General features: G+C 42.4%; 1 protein-coding gene across 3 annotated transcripts in view; it reads right to left on the bottom strand.

Annotated features, from left to right (window-relative positions):
• STOX2 (storkhead box 2) overlaps positions 1–21,662 on the bottom strand; it is a 154,126-nt gene that overhangs the window by 59,903 nt on the left and 72,561 nt on the right. The window contains exon 1 of one of the 3 annotated variants that reach the window (XM_026105173.2): positions 19,311–20,370. The exons of 1 other annotated variant lie outside the window; for it this stretch is intronic. In XM_026105173.2, coding sequence (XP_025960958.1) covers positions 19,311–19,476 — 166 coding nt within the window. In that variant the 5' untranslated portion in view covers positions 19,477–20,370. Of the gene's footprint in view, positions 1–19,310; positions 20,371–21,662 lie in introns of those variants that run through there. One more of the 3 variants, XM_064511021.1, reaches the window with a different exon arrangement.

The following is a 21,662-nucleotide window of genomic DNA, read 5'->3' as shown; positions in this document are numbered from 1 at the left end:
TACAGATTCCAGTAAAATGTCCTGACTAGAAGAGAGGGCACTATCACTATATGTTGAAACATGTAAAGGTATCTATCTAGTAAAGGTATCTGTCTAGAGACAATACATATATCACATGTATCTGCACCACCCAGTAGTAAAAAAAAAATCATAAATATCTTCCTTCTAGTTATAGTACTTTAACAGTAAGTAACATGAAGTGCAATCACCTGTACCACCATATTCAGTAGGTATTGATACCTTGCTTAACGTCGATTAGTCAGAGCTTGTAAAACAAGCTTGGTCTTGCTCTCCGAAATCTTCAGAAACTTCAAGCTCTGCCTACATGATATGGTAGTAGAAAATAAAGCTGTGGCAAGGGTAGAGCGACCTTTCCAGAAAGCAGGATCACAAGCCAGAGGCAGAGTGCCCAGAAGATGCGAGAGTGGAGTAAAGGCAGGAGGCTGTATTCCTAGGGGGGAATATTTGCCAGGAGCAAAAATGTCTTACTGCAGCACAGATGGACTTTCATTTGAAAGAATGAGAGGTAATACAGATGTGCTGGTTTTGAGAGCTCAGACTGAGAGTCAACGTCTTAATAACATTTTCAAAACTCTCCTCATACTTTTTGACATTTCACAGTTCAGACTTCCTACAACTGCACAGGAAGATACTTGAAAGTTCCAGCCAAAGTGCACAGGAAGAAGTAAACACTTTATTTTGGAAATAACTCAGAAGAGAACAATTCACTGTGAGGACACCAGTGGTCCTGAGATGTTTGAAAAGATTTTTAGAAGAGATCATAAGATATCAATGAAGTCAAAAAAAACAACCAGCCAACAACAACAAAGAAACAGTCTCTCTTGGTGACAGAGCCTTCAAAATGTAACTTGTTTCTTCAGGATGAGAAAGTTTCATCAGTGACACTTTTAGGAAAAAGGCTATAAACCCTACAAAAACACAGTTCATAGATCCCCTGCATCTGCAGTACTTCTGGCCTCAGGGTTCCTGAGCTGCTACTTCACTCTCACTTGTCCAGCTGCTCCTTTAAGTGCCACAACTCAGTTATTTCCAAGCACAGACTTGTCACTCTCTCCAAAATTGCTGTTAAGCCATTTCTCTCAAGAACCAGCGGCATGATGAAAATTTCTAAAATATCATATTGGACCTGAGATCTACTTGACCAACATCTGGAGAGGCAAGGCTAGAGGAGTAATAAAAATCATGACATGGAAGCTGTTAAAAGTACTGCCAGACACAGGAAGTCAGATGGCATTTACAAGCTATGGACAGCAAAAGCACTTAAATGCCACCAAATTGCCAGGTTCCTTGTCTCTTTGCCATAAAGAAATATTTGCTTCTTGGCTTCACTGGTTCCAATATGAAATAAAATTTCAGAATTCTGACATTTATCTTTCTGTTTATTCCCAAATGCAATGTGGGGAGTGAAACAGAAGAAAGAAAGGAATAGGTGAGAGGAATAGAGGGAAAAAGGCCAACCTTCAGTAAGTCAAGATGGGAAGCTCATGAATTTCAGGAGTGCTGGATTTGAAATAAAAAAGAAGCCATTTAAATGCACGTGCACTTACAGTTAAGACCGTAAAACCCATCTTCATTTGTTCCTTGTAGTTGATGCTTTGAGAACCATCTGATACAGCTTCCCACCTTTGGCCTCCAAAGCTAGACTGCATCATTTCCAAAGTACCCACACTACGGCATGTGCTCTATGGAGAGCCACAGTCACATGAAGAGCTGGTCTTGTCTGATAAACTGTCCTGAAAAAACTATACATCCAATATTGGTTTATTCCCCAATGTCATTCCTCCACGCAAGCTACAGCTGCAATCACAATGGAGAAATCACTGTAAACAAGAGACAACGTTGTCCTCCATAATCATGAAAGTGAGGACAAGCAATGTAAGGCCCTAACTTTTGCGATGCACATATTTATAAATCAAACAAACAAAAAAAACTCCCACAAATCGGTGGGGGGGGGGGGTTAAATTATACAGCAATTGCTCAGACAATAACTTCTTTATTTGAGTGCAAGCTACAAAAGAAAGCTGTCTTTTGCTCTTCATAGAATAAAACAATACAGTGAACCCACATGGATCAAGAAAAATTGAACATAACTAAGTTTTCCAGATGTCTCCAAACAAGCCTTGCCTCATTTTATTTTCATTGCTGTTCTGAGTTGGTTCCAGGCAGCTTTTACAGTATACAACACGAGAAGTGAGCTTACACTGTTCCCATCCATTCACAGCTGGTTAGAGAGGCTGGTGGCAGACACAGGCCCCCTGTGCAAGGGGTCTCAGGGTCCTGCCATCCTGCCCAGACCCTGGGAACACCAACCCTGCTGTTGGCAGAGCCCTTTGTGGCTGTGAAAGAAGTGATCAGAAAGAACCATAGGATTTGCCCTCATATATTAATCATATTCCTACAGAAAAGAGCTCCAAGATTGGCTAAGTTGAGATACAACTGCTAAAGAGAAGGTATAAATGCAACTATGAGCATCAGCTCTTTGCAATTAAACTCACTAAGCTTTAGCCTTTTCCTTCTGACCATATTATTTTTGTGCATTGAATCTTCAAAGATAAAAGTACTCAGGCCAAAAAAAACCCCAAACCCTCACACAGAAAACCCAGCTGCTTAGCATAATTCATTACAACACTGACTTCAAAAATACTGAGCAATTTAAACCTGTAAGAAACTTGGCTTTAGCTAGAGATAAGTGTCTGAGATAAGGGAAGTATAACTGCTCAAACTAATACCTTAGTGCGTTTTAGATAAACAGATGCTAACATTGCACTTCATATATTTTATTTCAGTGTTGCGAAATTCTGCTGAATATTAAAGGAATGTATCACAAAACTGGAACATTTACACATCCCCGATACAGAATTAAATAAATTATACTACCCCCAAAGTACCAATGGGGCAGTTATGCTTTGCAATGCAGAGTACAGCTTAGAGTTCCATGAGTTACCCAGCTTATCCCTTCTGAAAAAGCAGGGTAAAAATCTTGAATAATTTGTTCCTAAAGAGTTCTGAAATTGGGATTAACAAGGCAAACTTTTTGCTTGTAATAAAATGGTTTGCATTTAACATAATATGTTAGTTTTTTTCCATAATCTAATTATTAAGCAAATAAAGCTCTCAGAAATTAGGGCTTCCATGTATTTCTTGGAGACTTGTCTGTAAACATTTTTTTTTCGGTCTGGCTTCTTGGTAGAACAAGTGAGTTGACAGTGTTTTCTTTCTCTTAGCCCCTTCTTGTCAGCTCTCCTCCCATCTCGTAACTCTTCAGTCTCTTGGGCAGCAGTCTCAAAGGTCTTATGTCCCCACAGGTTTTGGTGGCCCATCACAAGAGCTACTGAGGGAAAGACTGAAGCCAAAACTCTGCAATATTAAGACATCAGAGTATCCACAAGGGAGAGAAGCCTTACAAAAGACAGACACAAGAAACCAGACATCAAAAGTTCCACAGCTCAGAAAAACTACCTGTTTTTTTCACTTTAACAGCGACTTGTGAATAACTACTGCAGGGAAACCCTGCAGTCTCCACTCAAGAGATTTCCCTTTGAACAATGGCTTTAATGACCACTTCCAAATCTAGAAGTACTCTTGCTCCAGTGACATATCCACCTCTGGTCCAACCCCCCCATAAAACTATTCAGTAAAATCAGGGGGGAAGTCTGTAATACTGAAGTGAGAGTAAGATACAGCTCAGCATCATAGGAGAGAAAGGTAAACCCTGTATGATCTTGCACTGTGGCACATTTTAGCAAGGCATGGCATCTTACCACAAAATGTGCCACTCTACCCTAATTTTACAATTGCCTAAAAAGAATACTTAGCAGTAATCACTTTAAACTGCTGTTCCTTCCCTTCCCTCCCCTACGTGCTTTTGAGGCAAGTGGCACAAGCTCTGCTTCCCCTCCATCTGAGCACCAAGGCTCTTGGTCTCCTCTCACTCCCTGTGCAAACAGGGGGATCACTGGCTTACACTCACATGCAGGAGCCGACTGAACCCACTGCTTTCACAGCAGTAATGTCATTCATTTCAACGACACTACTGCAAAGATGCAGTATGACTCTATGTGAGCATGAATATCCTCCTTTAAATTAAGGAAAATGAGGAATAAACCAACACCAGTAATGAAAGAGCACTGAAGAGTGCCAATTTTCACATTGCAATGATCCTTGATATTCCCTGACACTTTGACTGTGATCAAGTGAAGTCCAAGTTTGTTACCTGTCTCTCTCTAGAGAAAGTATTCTACTCTGGCCAGCAGTGGACTCAAAGACCTTGTTTTTGCTCTTATTCTAGAATAAAATAAGAACAACTCTGTTAAAATCAACAGAACTGCACTGGTCTACAAGGAAGAATCAGACCCCATGGTCTTTCAGGTCATTTTCAATGATCCTACAACAAAGGAAGCCAAGTTAAACATTTGGCATTTGACCTTGTGCTGTCACTTCTGGTTGAGCTGCTGAATTTGCAATACCTTTCCCTATCTACAGATTAAAAATACATGCTTTTTTCCCCCCCAGAGTTCAGAACATAGGAAAGTTACTTTTAGAGAAAGTTTGGTATGTTCTTATTGTGCACTAGAATTCAAAATGCTAAAACTTTTATGTAAGAGTAACTTCCAACTCTAAAATCATCCTCTTGGGAGTTACTCAGTGTGTTCTCATTAAGTATACACTGAAATGAGTTAAGAGATCAGACCGCAGACTGGAGCGGACAGAACCCAACCTCACATGGGAACCTAAATGGTACAATGGAGGTTAGCAACACTTCTACACACAAATGAGCAGTGGCAAATGCTAAGACTGCTGAGACTGAATTCCTAATATTTTTAACTACATTCTTTTCCTAAAATTTCACTACTTTTCTATCTTTTTTACTGTGTCACATCCTGTATACATTTCATACTGTTTGCTTTATTTTTCCAAACAATGTTTATGTTTCATAGTCTTGCGACGAAAATATGTCTACAACATCAGTTATAATTACTAACAGCAAGCACATCTAAATTAAACACCTGCTAACATACACAAGCATAAACAAAATAAACCCACATTGGTACACAATTTAGCCTTCCCACTTACAATGTATGGAAGAGACATGCCCAGATGCTACGGTACGGAGCAGAGTATAAAAACTTCAGACAGGTGAAGGCCAAAGAGCAGCAGTCAGGAGGACATAATATAAGCTAAAATGGTATATAACCTCTAAAACATAGTTGTGTGTGAATTATATATAGATACATATATGTGCACACACAAGTATACAGTCTCCACCTGTTTTGTAAAGTGAGATTAAAGAGCACCTTTTGCTTTCGAGCATTTGTCCTTTGCATTTTTACCAGTTACAAATCTTTTATTATGCAGTGAAGTCAGCCTGCAGGTTTCTGATTTACACTTCCCCACAAATGTTGTCTTGGTGCGCGAGACGGAGAAGCCAGCAGCAGGCAAGACCAGGAACACGTGCTTTCCATGTAAGCTCCTTGGATATATGAGGGAAATGGAAAAAAATGTTGCAGTTTCGTGGGCAGGAAAGAGTACAAGGGGAAATAACAGGAGCAGGAAACAGTTGCATCTTAAGGTGGAGGTGGCCCACCAGCACAACTAAGCACCACATTTGCTCCTCAGCCTCCGCAGCAAAAGGATGATTCCCACAAAGGCACACAGTGGCCCTTCAGGGGCGTGCAGGACCCCTGTGCCACACACAGCACATCTGGCATTACTGGGCAGCACTGGACCTACAGCATGCCTACAGCATGCTTACTGTGCGATAGTCACCTCCAACCACGTTAACATTATACACCTGAAATCTATTTCAGAAAGCACATTTTTATGATGCTGGCCTACGAACTGATGGGGGATGGGGACATAAGCTTGATGTATCTACTTTATAAAAAGATGCAATCAGACAGGTATTCAGCCATATGCTCCGTTATCATTTGCAAGAGCAGCCTGTGTGCAAACCACACGAATCAGTTAAGGTCCACATGCAAAACCACTATTACTACCCAACATGTGGATTTCAAAACCTGCACAGCCCAATGGCCCAGCCTTTACAGATGTTGAACATTCAGCTTCTGTGAAAATCAGCACTTTACTCAGACACCTACCACATCGCAACCTCAGAGAGCCACACTGGAAAGGGATGGCCTTTGGCTCTTAGCTGAACAGCTACTTCTCTCCCAAGATCAGTATTGTGAGACAGCCAACAACTTCAAAATAAGGAAGGTAGGTACCTTAAAGTTACGAAACGTTAGGGTCCAGTTCTGCAGTATTTTCCCTGGAAAATTCTATCTTGAAACAATAGTTTTGCCTGATTAAGAAGTGGAAGACTTGGAAACTAGTCTTGGCACCAAGATCTGCAAGCAATGTGAATCAAGAGTTGACATTCTTGGAAGGTCAGGAGCTGGTAATACAGGAAACTTCTGCTTAATAAAACTCTCTCATCCAGGCACGTGTCACCTCTAGGATGAGATGGCTCATGATGCCCAGGATTCAGAGGGGAAGGAAAGGGAGGAACTAAGAGAACAAAAACTAACTAGAAGAATGAATAAGTGGAAAAGGATCACACAAAATAAATGCTCCTTTCAGGATCTCACAACTTACCTTATGTAAATAGAGAACGCGTGATGACTTGAATACCGTTAATATTCCAGTTACAGGAATCTGGAATTTGTATGTGTAATATCTAGGGAGAGGGGACTGATTTTGCTTCTTGACCCAGCAGCCAATCTAAGGCTCTTCACTCACCAAAAAATATAGAGCGCTTCAAAATCTTCTTCACATCTGCACATGTTCCCTACTCGTAAGAAATACTGTAAAACAGGACTGGATGAGACCTAATGCAAGTATAGCACTGATAACATATAGAACTCAGGGCTACCTCAGGGCAGCTTCCTACTGTACAAGGTGAGCATTTGTCATGCTCCTAATACCCCCACACGTATCACAGAATGTATTTGGAAGAGAAAGCTATTGAGGATTACTAAACAGACAAACTGTCTTGCCTAAAAACAGTTGGAGGTTGGGAAACACTCAGGGAAGTATCATATGCACTTGCCGCCTTCTTCCTCTTCCTCAGGCACTGGTTTATGGTCACAGTTGGGCATGGGACAGTGGGCAAGATGGACCTTGGTCTTAACTGGCACAGCCACTCTTAGGTTATTTACGATACGAAAGGCACATTTCCTTGGTAGGTCGTCACACAATTCCCACCTTGGGATTGTGCGTTTCCCTAAAGCAACATTCTATTTTTCCACACTGCTGTTCCTGTCTAATCCCTCTAGCTAGCCAGCCTCCTTGTCCTATCAACACTCCTTCCAAATCTTGCACCTTGCTTCAAAAACTGCCATTACATGACAATGTGTACTACAGAGGTTTCAGATTTTTTTTTCTCCTTTTGCTGGTCCCCATGACAAAATAGCTCTCCTAACACTGACATAGCAATCACATACACACATTCATTTAGGAACAAAATAGTCAGGTCAAATGCTGTGGTATGAAAGAGCTGGGTTTGAAGCAAACTTGTTACCAGTGATAAATGACAGCTCCCAAGGGCAGGTGCATTGCCAGACACTTAGTATTAGTCTCACACTTAGTATTTAAAGACCTTGGACTGACACCAATCCACAAGTAAAATCTAACAGCCAACATCATTTTGTGTGCACTAGCATTGCTTGGAATACACTGTCCCATCCAACTGCCCCATTAGCCAGTGAATGAATTACAATGATGCAACAAGATAAGGCTTTTTTCCTCAACTTTTAAACTTCCATTTTTATTATTTATCTAAATGCATGCTATAGCGAAACATTTCACTTTAGTATATTTCTTGAAGATATATCAAAATGAAAACTGTTAAAATAAAAAAGAATAATTATTAGAAGCCGAGAGTACTGTATTGTCACACTCATATTTCTCTATTTGGAACAATCAGCAACGGGATAAAAACTGAAGGAGATTATTATCTGCTAGGCAGAAAAGTTGTATCAATTATTAGCCTTTGAAAAGTGCTTAGAGATGCTCAGTCGAAGGAGCTATGGTCCTGATTTAGATCCAGCAAGCTAGATGACTTAAACTGAAATCTAAATGCGAGGTGGGGAAGCATATTTCTGATAGCCAGAACACAAGAACACAAATACACAAATCTATGTCAGCAGGGCCAGTAATTCTGACTATGTTTCTTCTTTTTGTTCATGTCCATCACACCCACCCTGACTCCTGATAACCCTGTCCCAGTTTCTCTAGCTGTCCAATCTACGACCCTTCTTCAAAGGCAGACTTCAATTAAGTGGGAACATTACCCAGCAGTTACAGCTATTCCCTCCTTAGCCTTTACCATTCCCTGAAGCAGGCAAAGAATGTGTGCAAGACAGATGGTATGTAGGCGAGGGAAGAGCCACAACACTGATAATGTTAAGGTTTCCTACCTGAAATGTCAGAGAAAAACTTGTGCACTTTGCCTATTAAAGGACAGAATTGGACCCTGAGAGACTCAGCGTGCATTTTGATATATAATGATTGACACACAGGTGCAGAGTCAAGTTTTGCAACATACAACATTTAGTAAGTAAACTTATATAAACTATGCTTTACAGTGCTAGATAGGGCAATATGGCAGATAATGCATCTGATGAAAAGTTATTGCACATGGTTATAAAATAAACACTACCTTAAATAGCTCTTTCACTCTCTTGTGAAAAACAGTTATTTAAGAATGCTTTTTTTCTAGAGTGAGGTTTGTAAAAGATGCCTTAATTTTACACTTGTGGTTACCGGAGTATATTTCTGCAATTAAAGTAATTCCATAGACTGAGCCTAAGACTGACTCAAAGAAAAACACTCCATGATTTTAGTAACAAAAAAACATCTAGAACACATTTAATTTAGCAATGGTTACACCTTTTTCTAGAGAAGGTCTAAAAAGTTCTTGAGCAATTGAGACAGTATTAGAGTTGGTTAGAAAAATGCAGAAAAATATTTTTTGCTTCTCTTTGTTGTAAAAAATACTCATCTAGAGATCCCACACAGACATGATTTCAACATTTCGCTCCTGAAATTCAATGCCTACAGAAGGACTCCCATACAGAAACCCCAATGATTTCACTGAGCCACGGTCTGGCAGCGCTGCCTCACAATGATCCTACTGCTTTAGGGATGTGCCCGTATATCACCTCCCTACACCTCATCCCTTTTCCTTTTCTGTATAGTACTCTATTAGTGTAATCTCCATTAGGATTTTTCATCATTTTCACCATAAACCAATGCAACATATACAAACGTAAATTTTTATTTAGAGGAAGAGACATTAGCTACATCCACTCACAGTGATAGCAGATAGCACAGGGAAGACCTGGGAATGTATTACAAACCCACAAATATTCCCCAAAGATGGCTTTCATAACTTCACCAAACCTTAAAACATTCAAACAGATACCTTTTGAGCTTTTGTCACCACAGGCCGACTTGTTTGGGCAAATTTCAGCCAAAAAAACCCAACTACATTAACAAAATTAATGTTGTGTTGTTCTTTGTTTAATTAGGCTATTTTGCCCACGGAAAGCTGCTTTAATGATCTTTACAGAAAGACAAGACTTGAAATCAGGCACAAGCATTTGGTCATGCTAAAGCTTAACTTTTTGTCCTGCTTTTGCTCCTCTGCCACTCCCAAGGCGGGACCATGGCAAAGGGGAGGGATTTTCCCCCTCTAGCTCCTGCCAGCAAGCGGGCAAGCACCAGCAAAGCCAGGTTGCGTGCCAGGAGCAAGCCATGCTGCTGCTGCCTTTGTTCGTCCGTCTGCATTAGCAAACCGGCCCTGAAGGTACCTCAAGAGGCCAAAGGACCACTGCGGCCTTGAGGAACCTCCCACAGCCAGTGTTATCTGTACTCCAGCTTTCAAGGGAGATGTTCTGCTGGCACGCTTGGTTTGCACCTGGGTGTTGCAGCTATTTCAAATCTAACGTTAGAGACAATAAACCTTTTCCTCTGAAGTTTTTGTTCGCTTTACCCACCCAGATGCCATGCAGCATTTACATGGAGATCTTAAGAAAACCTTGTAAAAGTATTTCCGTTTCATCTCGTTTAAAACAAATATTTACATAAAGGCTTACCAGCAGTAAAACCAGGTCACTGTATTCTCCAAGGATGTAAACTCCCAGGGGAGCAGAATTTAGAATATGCTGTGAAAATGAAGATTGATACTTTGCTCTAAAATGCTATGGAAACTTAAGATGCGAAGTTAAGTACCACAATGAAATTCAGTACCTCATCTTTATTTGGCTGTAAAGCCAACAGTCCAACTTACGGTGTTCAAAACGTTATCACGTATGGTCAGAAGTTCATCTTCTGAAACTAGGTCACAGGTCATCAACAGGAAATTCATAGGAAATTATGGAGGAAATTCAAAAAAAACACAAACGGGTGTGAAAACTAGTTTATATAATGTACGGTCTCCCAACACAGCTTCCTGTGTTATGATAAACTCAGCTGTTTCTCACTGAACTTTGCCTTTTCTAGGCCACATTAAGTAAGTATTTCTGAATTGTCTATTCTACTCTTCATGCCTCAAAACACAGAGGTCACATTCGCTACAAAGGACTATTCGATGTTTTTCTTTAAATGATGCAGCTGGGAGGGAAAATGGTAGCAGAAGGTGGTGTTTGGAGATCACTAAAAGCTTCCCCAGAGCAGTGCTTGCAACAGGTTTGTACTTGGCTATCCGCACTCCAAGAATGGGTGTGCAACATGCTTCAAAAACACTTGTATCACATTTAGGACTGGACCCTAACTCAAGAGGAGATTCTTACACTGCTTCAGTACCAGCGTCCCAGGCAAACCACAGCTGCAACCTCCATTGAGTTTGGGAGGAGGAAGATGAGCGTCAGGGAATCTGTTCTCCTCTGTTAGACATACTTTCTCCCTTTCAAAATAAAACCTGTGGCCATAAAAGCATAAGCAAGAGAAACGATTATGGCCAATGGAGGATATCAGCTTTAGCCAGGACAACATCAATTTTAGATAGGACAACTCTCATACAGAGGTTTAACACCATTTACTGCTTAACCATTTCAAAGTTGCTTCTACTGAAAGCTAACATGTGCTGCGTGCTGCCTAGCCCCCTGTACCTCTAATGGATCACAAAGGAACAAAACTTAGCAGAAGTACCTTTATAAGATGGGTACAAAATGAAAGACTCAAAAGACACCTCTGTTGCCTAAGCCTTACTCTGACTCAGAAAACTTCTCTTCTTGCTACTTTCTTTAAAGAAAAGACATAGCATAAGCAGGAACAACTTATCATTTATTCTTGTGCACAGCACCTGCATTTTTCTGTGCAATACAACCACGCACAGGCCATCATTAACCTTAAGAACCATAGGTCCACACAGAAGTCTATAAATAAAAAGTAATTCCTCAAATAAATTGTTCATCTGCTACCTCCACATCTTCCTCTTCTGTCTTCTACCCTCACATCCCATCAGATCCAATAAGACCATCAAGATCTATTTGTTCAACACCACAACTTGAAATTTCTAATAAATTGTGCATTTGTAGCTATTTCCTACAGATAATGTTTCTCACTGAAGTAAGAGGAGCCACTCCTATACTTTTAAAATTATAGGAATCACATCTTCTACAATTTGATGAAAAATAAGAGCTATTTTTGGTTTGTGAGGGGTTAGTTGACATAGTAAAAGTGATAACAGTACTTAATAGCAATCATTCCACATCATTTACTGCTGGTATCACAAACAAGGATTCGTATTCAGCCTGCATGAAGGCGAGATGGAAAATTCCTATGAAAGTCATGGTGTCCAAAAGTTGATCTGAATGCAGAATTTTATTTGCAGAATGAGGACTTTTCTCTTCACACTGAATGCACCTGTTTCGGATGTTTATTTACGATTATCAATTCAAGAGCTGGGCTGTGACAGAACCTCTTCTGAGGTAGGCAGCATGTTAGTATAAAACAAGGAAGACCGTTCTCCTACTGAAGAGATTACTATCTAAGTGTACTAAACTAGGGGCACAGCTAAACTGCCCAGGGAAACAAAGCTGACCGGTGACATAACTGAAAACACATCGTTGTCTCCTGATTTTCAAACCCAGTGGTTTCAATCTCTCTTTGGGGGAGGGAACAAGGTGAACTTGCAGTCTTTTCTAAACTGATGTAAGCCTGTTGAAAATAAGTTTTCTTCTTTCAATTACCTTTGGCAGATGGCTTAGAAGCTCTGCAGAGCATAAGTTAGATTGCTGTACCCATTCCAAAATATGGCTTGCCTAAATATGCTACTTGTAAATCCCCAGTCTGTCTGTACAATTCCAGCCCTTACATGTCATCCAAAAGTGCAATACAAAGCAGCACCAACAGAGTAGCCACCTGAATAAATGTACTGAAAGAAGCAGGCTATTGGCTGTAACAGACTTTCACACCCTACCCATAGCTAGTAACAGGTAGTCACTTGGGAGCAGCAAATGCTGGTTTGGGGGAGTTGTGCAATTTCAATATTCAAGCATTTCCTCTAGGAGTATTCAAGTTGACTTTGGCCTTAATACCAAGAACTACTGCAAGGACAAGTACAGAAACAGGTCGTTTTCTAGAGAAGCTTTAAATCCCTGTTTCTGCTTCCTGTCTTCATATTCCATCTACCTACATATATATACACAAAGAAAAGACTTATTACTGCAAGTGTCCTAGTTAAGCTCAGGCATTCAGGTCTCAATTTCAGCTGTTACTCTTTCCTTTTTCTGGCAAAAATTAAACCCAATGGTTAAACAGATTTGCATAAAGTATTCCTTAGACACTTCTCAAAAGAGTAACCCTTGACTCAGATTCACATCTCCTCCACCAGAACCATCTACTATCCAGTTTTGACAGTTTTACATTATTTTAAATGATCAAACTACTATTATGTATCATACTTTTCAAGAAAACAAGCCCCTGACAATTAGCATTGTATTATTTAGCAATTCCTACACAAGCTCTAAATTAGCTGACGATTTTTGATCATGGCTTTAATACTATTTGGACTCTACCAACCAAGCAAAAACGTTTCAGGAGGAGCCAGGAATAAACTGTATTTGAAAAAAATTTCCACCACTGCTTTCTTTCACCATGGGCTAGATATCATAGCCCAGAGTTTAGGTGATAGGATGTTGGCTTGATTTTAATACTATTCACAGGGATATTCTGAAGACTGCTACAGATGGCAGAACTGAGTCACTCCACAGAACCTCCCCAGAACACTGACAAGAAACCCACATTCTGGAGGACTTCTACAATGTGCCAAGCAAAACATCTTTTTATTCTTCATACCAGATTCTACTTCTAACTGTGTAAAGAACTTTACAAAGGTGGTAGTTTAGCATCTCTGATTAACATTCCTGCATACACCTGAATGCTTATTGTTACTCACAACTGAATAGGTCACTGGACTAAACTAAGGTGAGCTGCAAATCCTCACATTTCAGCCTCCTCCAGCAAGTAACACATTTTCCAAAGATGTGGCTACTATCCAATTCCAAAATGGTGAGATATTCAATACCCTTTAGGTTTATCAAAACTTGCCAACAAAGGCAGAGCATAGCTTCTTGCCTGTGAAAGATTTGGAGCTATTTGTAATGAATCAATACCGTGCTTGTTCTGAACAGTTGTCTGCTCTTGAAAGAGGAGCTTCCTGTACCTTCAGTAGGTTATCATGATGTCTACTGTATGCATATTTTAAATTAATCACAGGACTGTTGGAAAAGGCACACAGAAATGTAATCAGACTTGGAATCAGATTCAGAACTGGATATAAAACCAGAGACCTCTGAGCAAGCACCAATGAAACAAAAACCTTTGGTGCCATGATGCTGGTGCCGTTCAGAGCATCCCAACCTGGCTGAAGATCCAAGCAACTGAGCCAAGGGAACAAAGGGACTTTGAATACGAGCAGGCTCTCAGCTGCAGTGACAGACCGGTGAGGAAAAATAGCTTGAAACTTAGCCCTCCAAGGACGGAGTGCTTTGAAATGAGCTAAAATCTTGAGCTGAAATCTTGAGCAGATCTAGGTAACATACACATGCACACAGGCTTCTGTTTCTCTCTCATACTTTTTCTCTCAGATTTTACATAAACAAAAGCTGCTCTAGATCCCTTTGGTCATAGGCTGTAACAGCCAGGAAGAACAACAGGTAATCGTTCAAAGGCAGTTTGGTAAGCTGGGAGGATGCACAACTTATACACAGCGCACTGTCCAGAGCTTGGTCTAAAAGTGGAAGAGTCAAAGACACGCAGGAAACATCTTGGTATCTGGTGGGAAAGGACCAGACAGTAGTATAACAGACAGCTACTGGCAGAGCACTGTAGGACAGTGTTAAAGCTAACACCACACAAGCAACCACATTAGCAAAAACAAAGGGAAGGAAGAGAAGATTGTGTTTTGTATTCTTTCAGGAAAGAAACCAGGGGGAAAAGAAACAGAAATGAGCTAGGAACAGTGCAAAAATGACCAGTCCATAAATTCAGGCAAAGAGGGCATCTAACTTTTTAATGACTGAAAGAGCCAGAAAGAAGTTTGTGGTCCGAAGGCAGAAGCACAATTAGACCCTCTCCCCTGATAAGGATCCAGCGAAAGCTCCTGTTTCTCTTTCAAGGTAAGTGGATGCCCTAGAGGTAAAAATGGACTGGAAGGCAGAGTCTAGAACCAACTTCCCAAAAGGAAAGGGCCCTTAGGATAAAAGCACACAATAAGGAAAGAATAACTCCTGAACGACAGGGTGGAACAACCTGGTTTCGGTCCACCAGTTCAGCAGAGGCCAAAGTCAGGGAGGCAGAGTAGGAGCTCTAAGGCAAACCCAGCTCTGCTGACCATGACACCAAATGCTCCAAGCTTTTACGGCTCCATCTAACAGAGCCAAAAACCATTCAGAATTCAGGGAGGCAAAGAGATCACATTACGGTTACACAGATGAGTTGGACGGTGTTTCTTAAAACCACACTGAGAGAAGAAAGTGGTGATGCAATACTGATTATTCTATTAAATATTAATGACAATACAGCTGCTTTCAAGCTAGAACATATTCCTTAGATAACCAAACTAAGGGACAGGAGAAATGAATGAGGTTCAAGCTTTTGTGTGTATCTGTAATTTCTCAAACATGTTAAAGCATGTCTTCTTTTGACCATCTATGGTTATCTCCAAATGTAATTTTTTAAATTAGCCTTGTAGGTTCACATTTAAAAAAAGGATTCACGACACTCAAATTTGCTCAAATGACTCCCAAGATACTTCTTTCTGTTCAAGGAGGCAGAAGATGAAGTCCTGGACCTTGCGAAGATGAAGTCCTGGACCTTGCGTCAAAGATCCCTCAAACACAGAAAACATGTTTTTTCCCCTCTTACAATTCAATCTGCACATAGATAAAAATCAGTTGGATAGCTGTCCAGCGTTGTATACTTCTCTCCATCTCCCCTGTGACTCAACTTGGTAATCAAACTCCAGTAACAGTAGGGTAACACTGAGGCTGAATTTTACTGTTAAACTTTTGAGCACCAAAACATTTGCAATGAAATTTCATTGCAAAAAGCAAAAGCGTAACTGCAAGCTTTTCAGAGGGTAACCTTCAAATAAGCGTGCTCTGGAATTAAAGTTTTTACCACTGCAGAGTGCTCTTCAGATATTCCTTCGTGCTGTGTACACTAGACTGTTACTCTACACCACCCCCATCTCAAACTGACACATTACCTCGAACACCAAGTACTTCAATTAAAATAGCTTGAGAAAGGCTACAGAAAAAAAATTTTTTTCAGAACACTACTCAGTTTTGATAGCACTGAACAGCTGGATCAACCACAATGTGCAGATCACCTCTCCGCTAAAAGAAAATCCAGGATTCTCTTTATTAAAAGAAAACAGAAAGCTTCTCATATCTTAAAAAAAAAAAGAAACCAAAAAACTATACATATTATTTCACATGACTTTTCAGAGCTCTCATTCCTAAGTTTCAGCAGGTTTTATTCTGTAAATTTCAGGCAGTTTTATATGATTTATTTTCCCTTCAATTCTGTAACAATCTATCAAAAAGTTAAGCGTATTTCCTCTCATTTTCAGTAACATGTATGAAATCTATTGGATTCAAACTTTTCAACATCTCTTTTCATGCAAGGTCAAAGCTCCATATTGTTGCAGTTTTTTTTCCTCAGTGTTTTTTCCTCCTAGTTGGTCCTCCACTGGGAAATTAATATTCAGCATGAACAATGAACTCCTTGCATGGCCTTTGAACCTAGTGGTTGCTAGGAGGCCTAAAGAAACCCTGGATTACGGCAGATTTAATAGTACATATCAAGAGATCATTCAACAGTAAAATGTGTGATTTTCTAAATTTCCTGCGTTTTTTTTTTTCTTACTTCCACCCCCCCAATCTGTCAAACAATCTCTAAGTTTCACATAAAATGCATCTGCAGTAATTTTCTATAATTATGGGCAGTTTGTTGCCAAAGTATTGAAAATGTGACCACTAGGCATCAATGCTGCCTCTAATCAACAAACTATCAAACTGGTCTCTACTCAGTTTTACCAAAAAGTCTGCTTAAAAATCAGGTGTGCTTCCACACTGTGGCATGAGACTTGCACTTCCATTATAAATAGGGTTCTGTTTAGAGACTGTATTTTCCCCAAATAAGACACCGCAGCATTGACATGCTTGAAACGTTAATATTTGAGCTTTTTAGTATCTTTGTAAAGGCCGCATGACTGTTTGCTTTATCGTATTTCCCTAAACCAAAGTAATTGAGGCAAAAAGATGAGGTTTCTTTCCCACCCTCCATCCCCACCCCAAACAATGCAGCATTTAATTAAAAGAGAACCACAACAATACTAATGGTGATGAGGTTAAACGGTTGGATAAACAGAATGCAGCACTCTGAAAAGCCCATGCGTTTCAAGACACTTTCTCCCGTACAACATTCTGGGTGACAAAGAATGTATGTGTATTCCTGGTCCCCGCAACTTTTATGCCAGAAGATTTCATATAGATTTCCTGTGAGGAAGAGAGCTTTCTTCAAACACTGAGAAGTGTTTAGATACAGTAGCCATTCCTCTCAAAACCAGTATTTGGAGAGGCAGTGGACAAAGATCCTTTAAAAAAAATAAATGAATGTGGAAACTATCCATCACGAGAGAAAAAAATGCATTTCCAGCTAAAAGACTACAGAGTATTTTTAAAACCTTTCTGATTTTAATTTTTAATGTATTATCCCTCTAACAACTTTAGCAGATTTCTCAAACTAAATGTGACATTTTTCCTTCTTCTTCCATTGATGCAATTTAAATCAGTGTCCCATATATTCATAAACACAATGTTCTAGGGGAAGAGGCAATTACTTTAAAACATTTATACCCGATTTCAGATCTATGGGCCTCAACAGACACAGGTATCTACTGTAAAATGCAGAGATCTGACTCTGAAAATGGCTCGTGCTTCAGCACCTCGTTGGATTGTACCAATCTTGCCAAGATAAAGCTTTTATAGAGTCAGATTGTTTCCCTGAAGAATTAAAAACAAGCAAAAAGCACACCACACTTGGCACAAAACGCTCATGTGAGCTACCTCTCTTTTAAATACGGGTTTCCACACTGAAAGAAAGGCCTGAAAGTACTGACTTCAACAAAATTGACACAGCATTTCCGACAGGAGGAGTATCACAACACCCATACAGAACAACAGCAATCTTTGCATTACCATCAGATTTGGCCTTCTAGTCGCTTTCAGAATCTGCAGCACTAACAAAACACAACAACACAAAAAACCCAGCAACCATTCTAGTTTCCTTCAGCTGTTCAAGCATAAATTATACTTGTCATTTCCTCTCAATACGTGGCTTCCCAGGGAAGAGAAAAATCAAAGCAACTATTGCCAAAACAGTACAATATTCTTACGCAGGCAGATTTTTCAATAAAATGCATATTATTTCCCTTGTGCTTGCAGGCTAATGAAAGAATGGTCGTGAGACATTTTTAAAGCATGAGAAACCGACCCTGCCTAAAGAGACATGTTTATTAAGTACAGGGATAGTAAAGTGAGCATATAACCGACAAGCACAAGCTCTGGCTCAACCTTTGCAGCAGAGATGGGGGGGGGGGGGCTGGAAACGTTTTCAGTTATGCATAATAAATACCTTCATTTTCTCCCTCTCTCTCTTTTTCTCCTTTAAAGGAATCTGCCTACTCAACCTAAATTAAGCCTTAGAGGGAAAACGTGCCTTTATGATAAATTGGAATTTGACATCACAGTAATGAAATGCTATATGTCCAATCATCACAGTCACCAGGCAGCAGAACAACAAAGGTTTCCAGGATTTTCTGCCCTGTCCCCCTCGCCATCAGCATTTGCCCAACTATTCTTTCCGGTGTTTATGAAATGTCCAAATTCCAAAACCATTAAGATAAATTTCAGGATGAAGAAGTTGCCATTAACATTACTGAGGCTTTCCAAAAATGCACCAATATTTGTTTTGAGGCCAAGCCTCTCCCTTATGCCTGCCTTTCCCTGTGCTGTTTTTTGTTTTGTTTGTGCTCTCTCTTTCCTATGCACAAACATGTTGGTGCAGTGTCCATTATTTCTATGCCGCCTCCCTTTAAAGCAATGAACACATTAATATACACACACGCGTGTTCCCTCACATACACAGGTCTGCTCTCCTTCTAAATCTCAAATAATGAATGCACAAATATGTATACAGTCATTTTCATCACAAACATGCTTTGCCATTGCAGAAACACGCAGCTGAAATCCAAAGAGCCTGCAACAAGGCAAGAGCATTTGCAGTCACAGGTGACCCTTTTCCCTTCCAAAATGGAAATCCATGAAAGCCCAGCGAGCTAGATTCACAGCAGAATGTGTGGGGCAGTAGTAAATACTCAGCACATGCTTTTCCGCACAAAAGGAGCAAAGGGCTCCGCACTCTGTGCTCCCAGTCATTTTAGCTGCCCTTCCACGACAGAGGGATGTGACCGTTTCTTTCATGCATTTATTTCACTTGACTAAGAGATTTTAAACACCATATTGCAAGAGCCCTGCTGCAAATCTTGCTGAGGTACAAAATGGTGGATGTGGGTTTTTTTGGTTTTTTTTTTTTTTTTTTTTTTTTGCATTATTCATAACAACTTACGCTCCCGGCTGCGGGCTCCCCTCCGTACCTACCACCGCAGCCTTCCCCAGCCACACACGCATCCCGCACCGGCCTCCTTGCAATAAAGCGCTCACAGACAGACACACACACACACACACACACACACACTCACAAATTATGTTACCAACCTGATGTCATGTAGCCCCGTGATGCCTGGGAAATAAAAGCGGGTGGGAAGTGTTTGTGCAGCCGGTAGTCCTTCTCGCTGCGGGACCTCATGCGGTCCGAGGCCCGGTCGGAGAAGTCGGAGCTAGGCCAGGCCCGCCGCAAGGTCGTGCTCCGCGTCTTCTTCATCCTGAGGACACCTGAGCCTAGTCGTCCCGCAGCGACTCGGGCCGGGCCCCGCGGCTCGCCGGACGCGCGCGGCCTGGCATCAGCCTAGCGCAGGTACCGCCGGGTCGCAACCTGTCCGCATCTTGCCGCTACCTCTTCTACGGCGCGAGCTGCAGGTCCCTTCCTTTCCTTTTTCCTTTTTTTTTTTTTCCCCTCGAATGATCCAATTTTACACACGTCCCACAATGCATTACACTTCATTTGCAATCAGTCCAGCTTATAGCTTCCAGATTCGTGCGGAGGAAAGACACATTATGTGGCTTCTCAGGCAAAAAAAGCGGGGCGGGCGGGGGGGAGGATTTGCAGCGTGAAAGCTCCGGGATTCCGAACAATAGCCCGATTCAGCCGGCAGCGCTCCGCCAGCCGCGAGCCGCCGCACAAAAGACCCAAACAAATCAGGAAAAAACCCCGCGGCCCCCGGTGGCGACCCCGGCGCGCTGCGAGAGGCGGCGGCGGCAGCGCCGGCCCCGCGGCTGCGGCGGGGGTGGGGGGGGGGTTGCGCAGGCGGCGGCGCCGCTCCCCGCCCGCCCGGCCCCGCCGCAGCCCCCTCAGGCCTGCAGCGCCCGGGCGGCCGGCAGCGGCCCGCGGCTCGCCATGGCCGCCGCCCCCAACGGCCGCCGGCTGCGCGCTAGGGGCGGCCGGCGCGGGGGGCCAGGCCGCCGCCCGCCTGCGCTGCTGCTGCCGCTGCCGCCGCTCCGCCTCGGCGCGCCCGGGGAGCTACTGCAGCGCCCGGCAGCCGCCCAGGCTCACGCTACGCGGCGCGTCTGCACGGGGAAAGCCGCCCCCGGGCTCCCGGCCGGCGGCCCAGCCCGCAGTCAGCGCGCAGGCATTTACATACAAAGCCGGGCGCTCTGCGGGCGGCCCGGCCCCCTCCCGCCCCCGCCCCGCTCGGGCCCTGGGCCGCGGGGCGCCGGGGGGCAGCGCCCTGCCCCCCCCCGTTCGATCCGGTCCGATCTGGTGCGGTCCGGCCCCCCCGCAGCCGCGGCGACCCCCGCTGCTTCCCCGTGGGGCAACTCCGAAACCAGGCGGTGCCCAGGGGCTTCCCAGCGTGGCCACAACTCGATAAATTAGTCACATTTACGTTTTTTTAATAATTATTTAACCTTTCAGACAGCGTCACGTTTTTAAAAGGGTGGGAAAATCGTGGAGCTGTAATTGTGGCAGTAATTGAAAATTGGTGACAGGCAGGTCAAAGGACGGCGGTCAGCGAGCGCGCGGGACGCAGAAGCCAGTGGACCTCGCGCCGTCGTCCCCGCGCTGACGGGCGGCGGAGCTGCGGGTCCACGGCTGCGCTAGCCCCCTCGGCGCTCCCCGTGCTCAAGAGTCACCCAGGTCTTCGCTTGCCGCCACCCCTTTCCCAGTGGTAGGAATTACGTGAATGAAACCCATTGGGAACTTCAGAAATGAAGTCCAAGGGGACGCTTTCTCCTGCAGCCTCATTTCCTTCCAACGACGTGAGGAACTACAGGTTTCCACTGATACCAATGCACCGAGGAGAGGTAACAACAGGAAGAATCAGGAAGGGCAAAAAAACTGGCCTAGAGCGCTCCACTAATAAAAATTTAAGGTATTTTTCATGATGCAATCTTATTCATCTAACAATTTACTCACCAGCCTACACAAGGCTCATAATAGAGCACGTTTTCCTCCTCAAACCAGAAAACCGTCAGGAGAACTTCCAGAATCATTCAACTTTCCCAATCTGAGATTGAGGTTTGGGTAGGTTGGTTAGCACTACCTAGCTAAGGGTAACCTAAAAAACCTACCTGCGTTATCAGATGTAAATGCAGGTGAAGGTCTAGCCACAAGCATAAACTGTAATTCCACCATCTAGAAGCTCAGCTAATGATGGCTGTGCATTTCCAGCTATACAAATGTGGCCAGGTATAGACTATAGCTGGCCAAGTCACATTAACCTATGTCTGAACTAAATTCAACCTTTCCCCTAGTCTAGACACAGTCTTAGATATCAATCTGTTCCATTAAAAAAAGACATGAGAAAAAGAGGCATAATCTGAGACAAGAGACAAATGGGAATAAGCAATGAGGGGGAAAAATGAGGTCAAGAAGTAGAAACGCAGAACAGGGCGGTGGGGGGGGCAAACAAGATCACGGTGATCCTCGTTCTGGCTTTCCGCATAATTATA

The sequence above is a fragment of the Dromaius novaehollandiae genome, chromosome 4 (genome assembly GCF_036370855.1).
Source record: "Dromaius novaehollandiae isolate bDroNov1 chromosome 4, bDroNov1.hap1, whole genome shotgun sequence".
Taxonomy (NCBI): Eukaryota; Metazoa; Chordata; class Aves; order Casuariiformes; family Dromaiidae; genus Dromaius; species Dromaius novaehollandiae.
The sequence above is the reverse complement of the archived record's forward strand: the minus strand, read 5'-3'. Positions and strand labels throughout refer to the sequence as shown.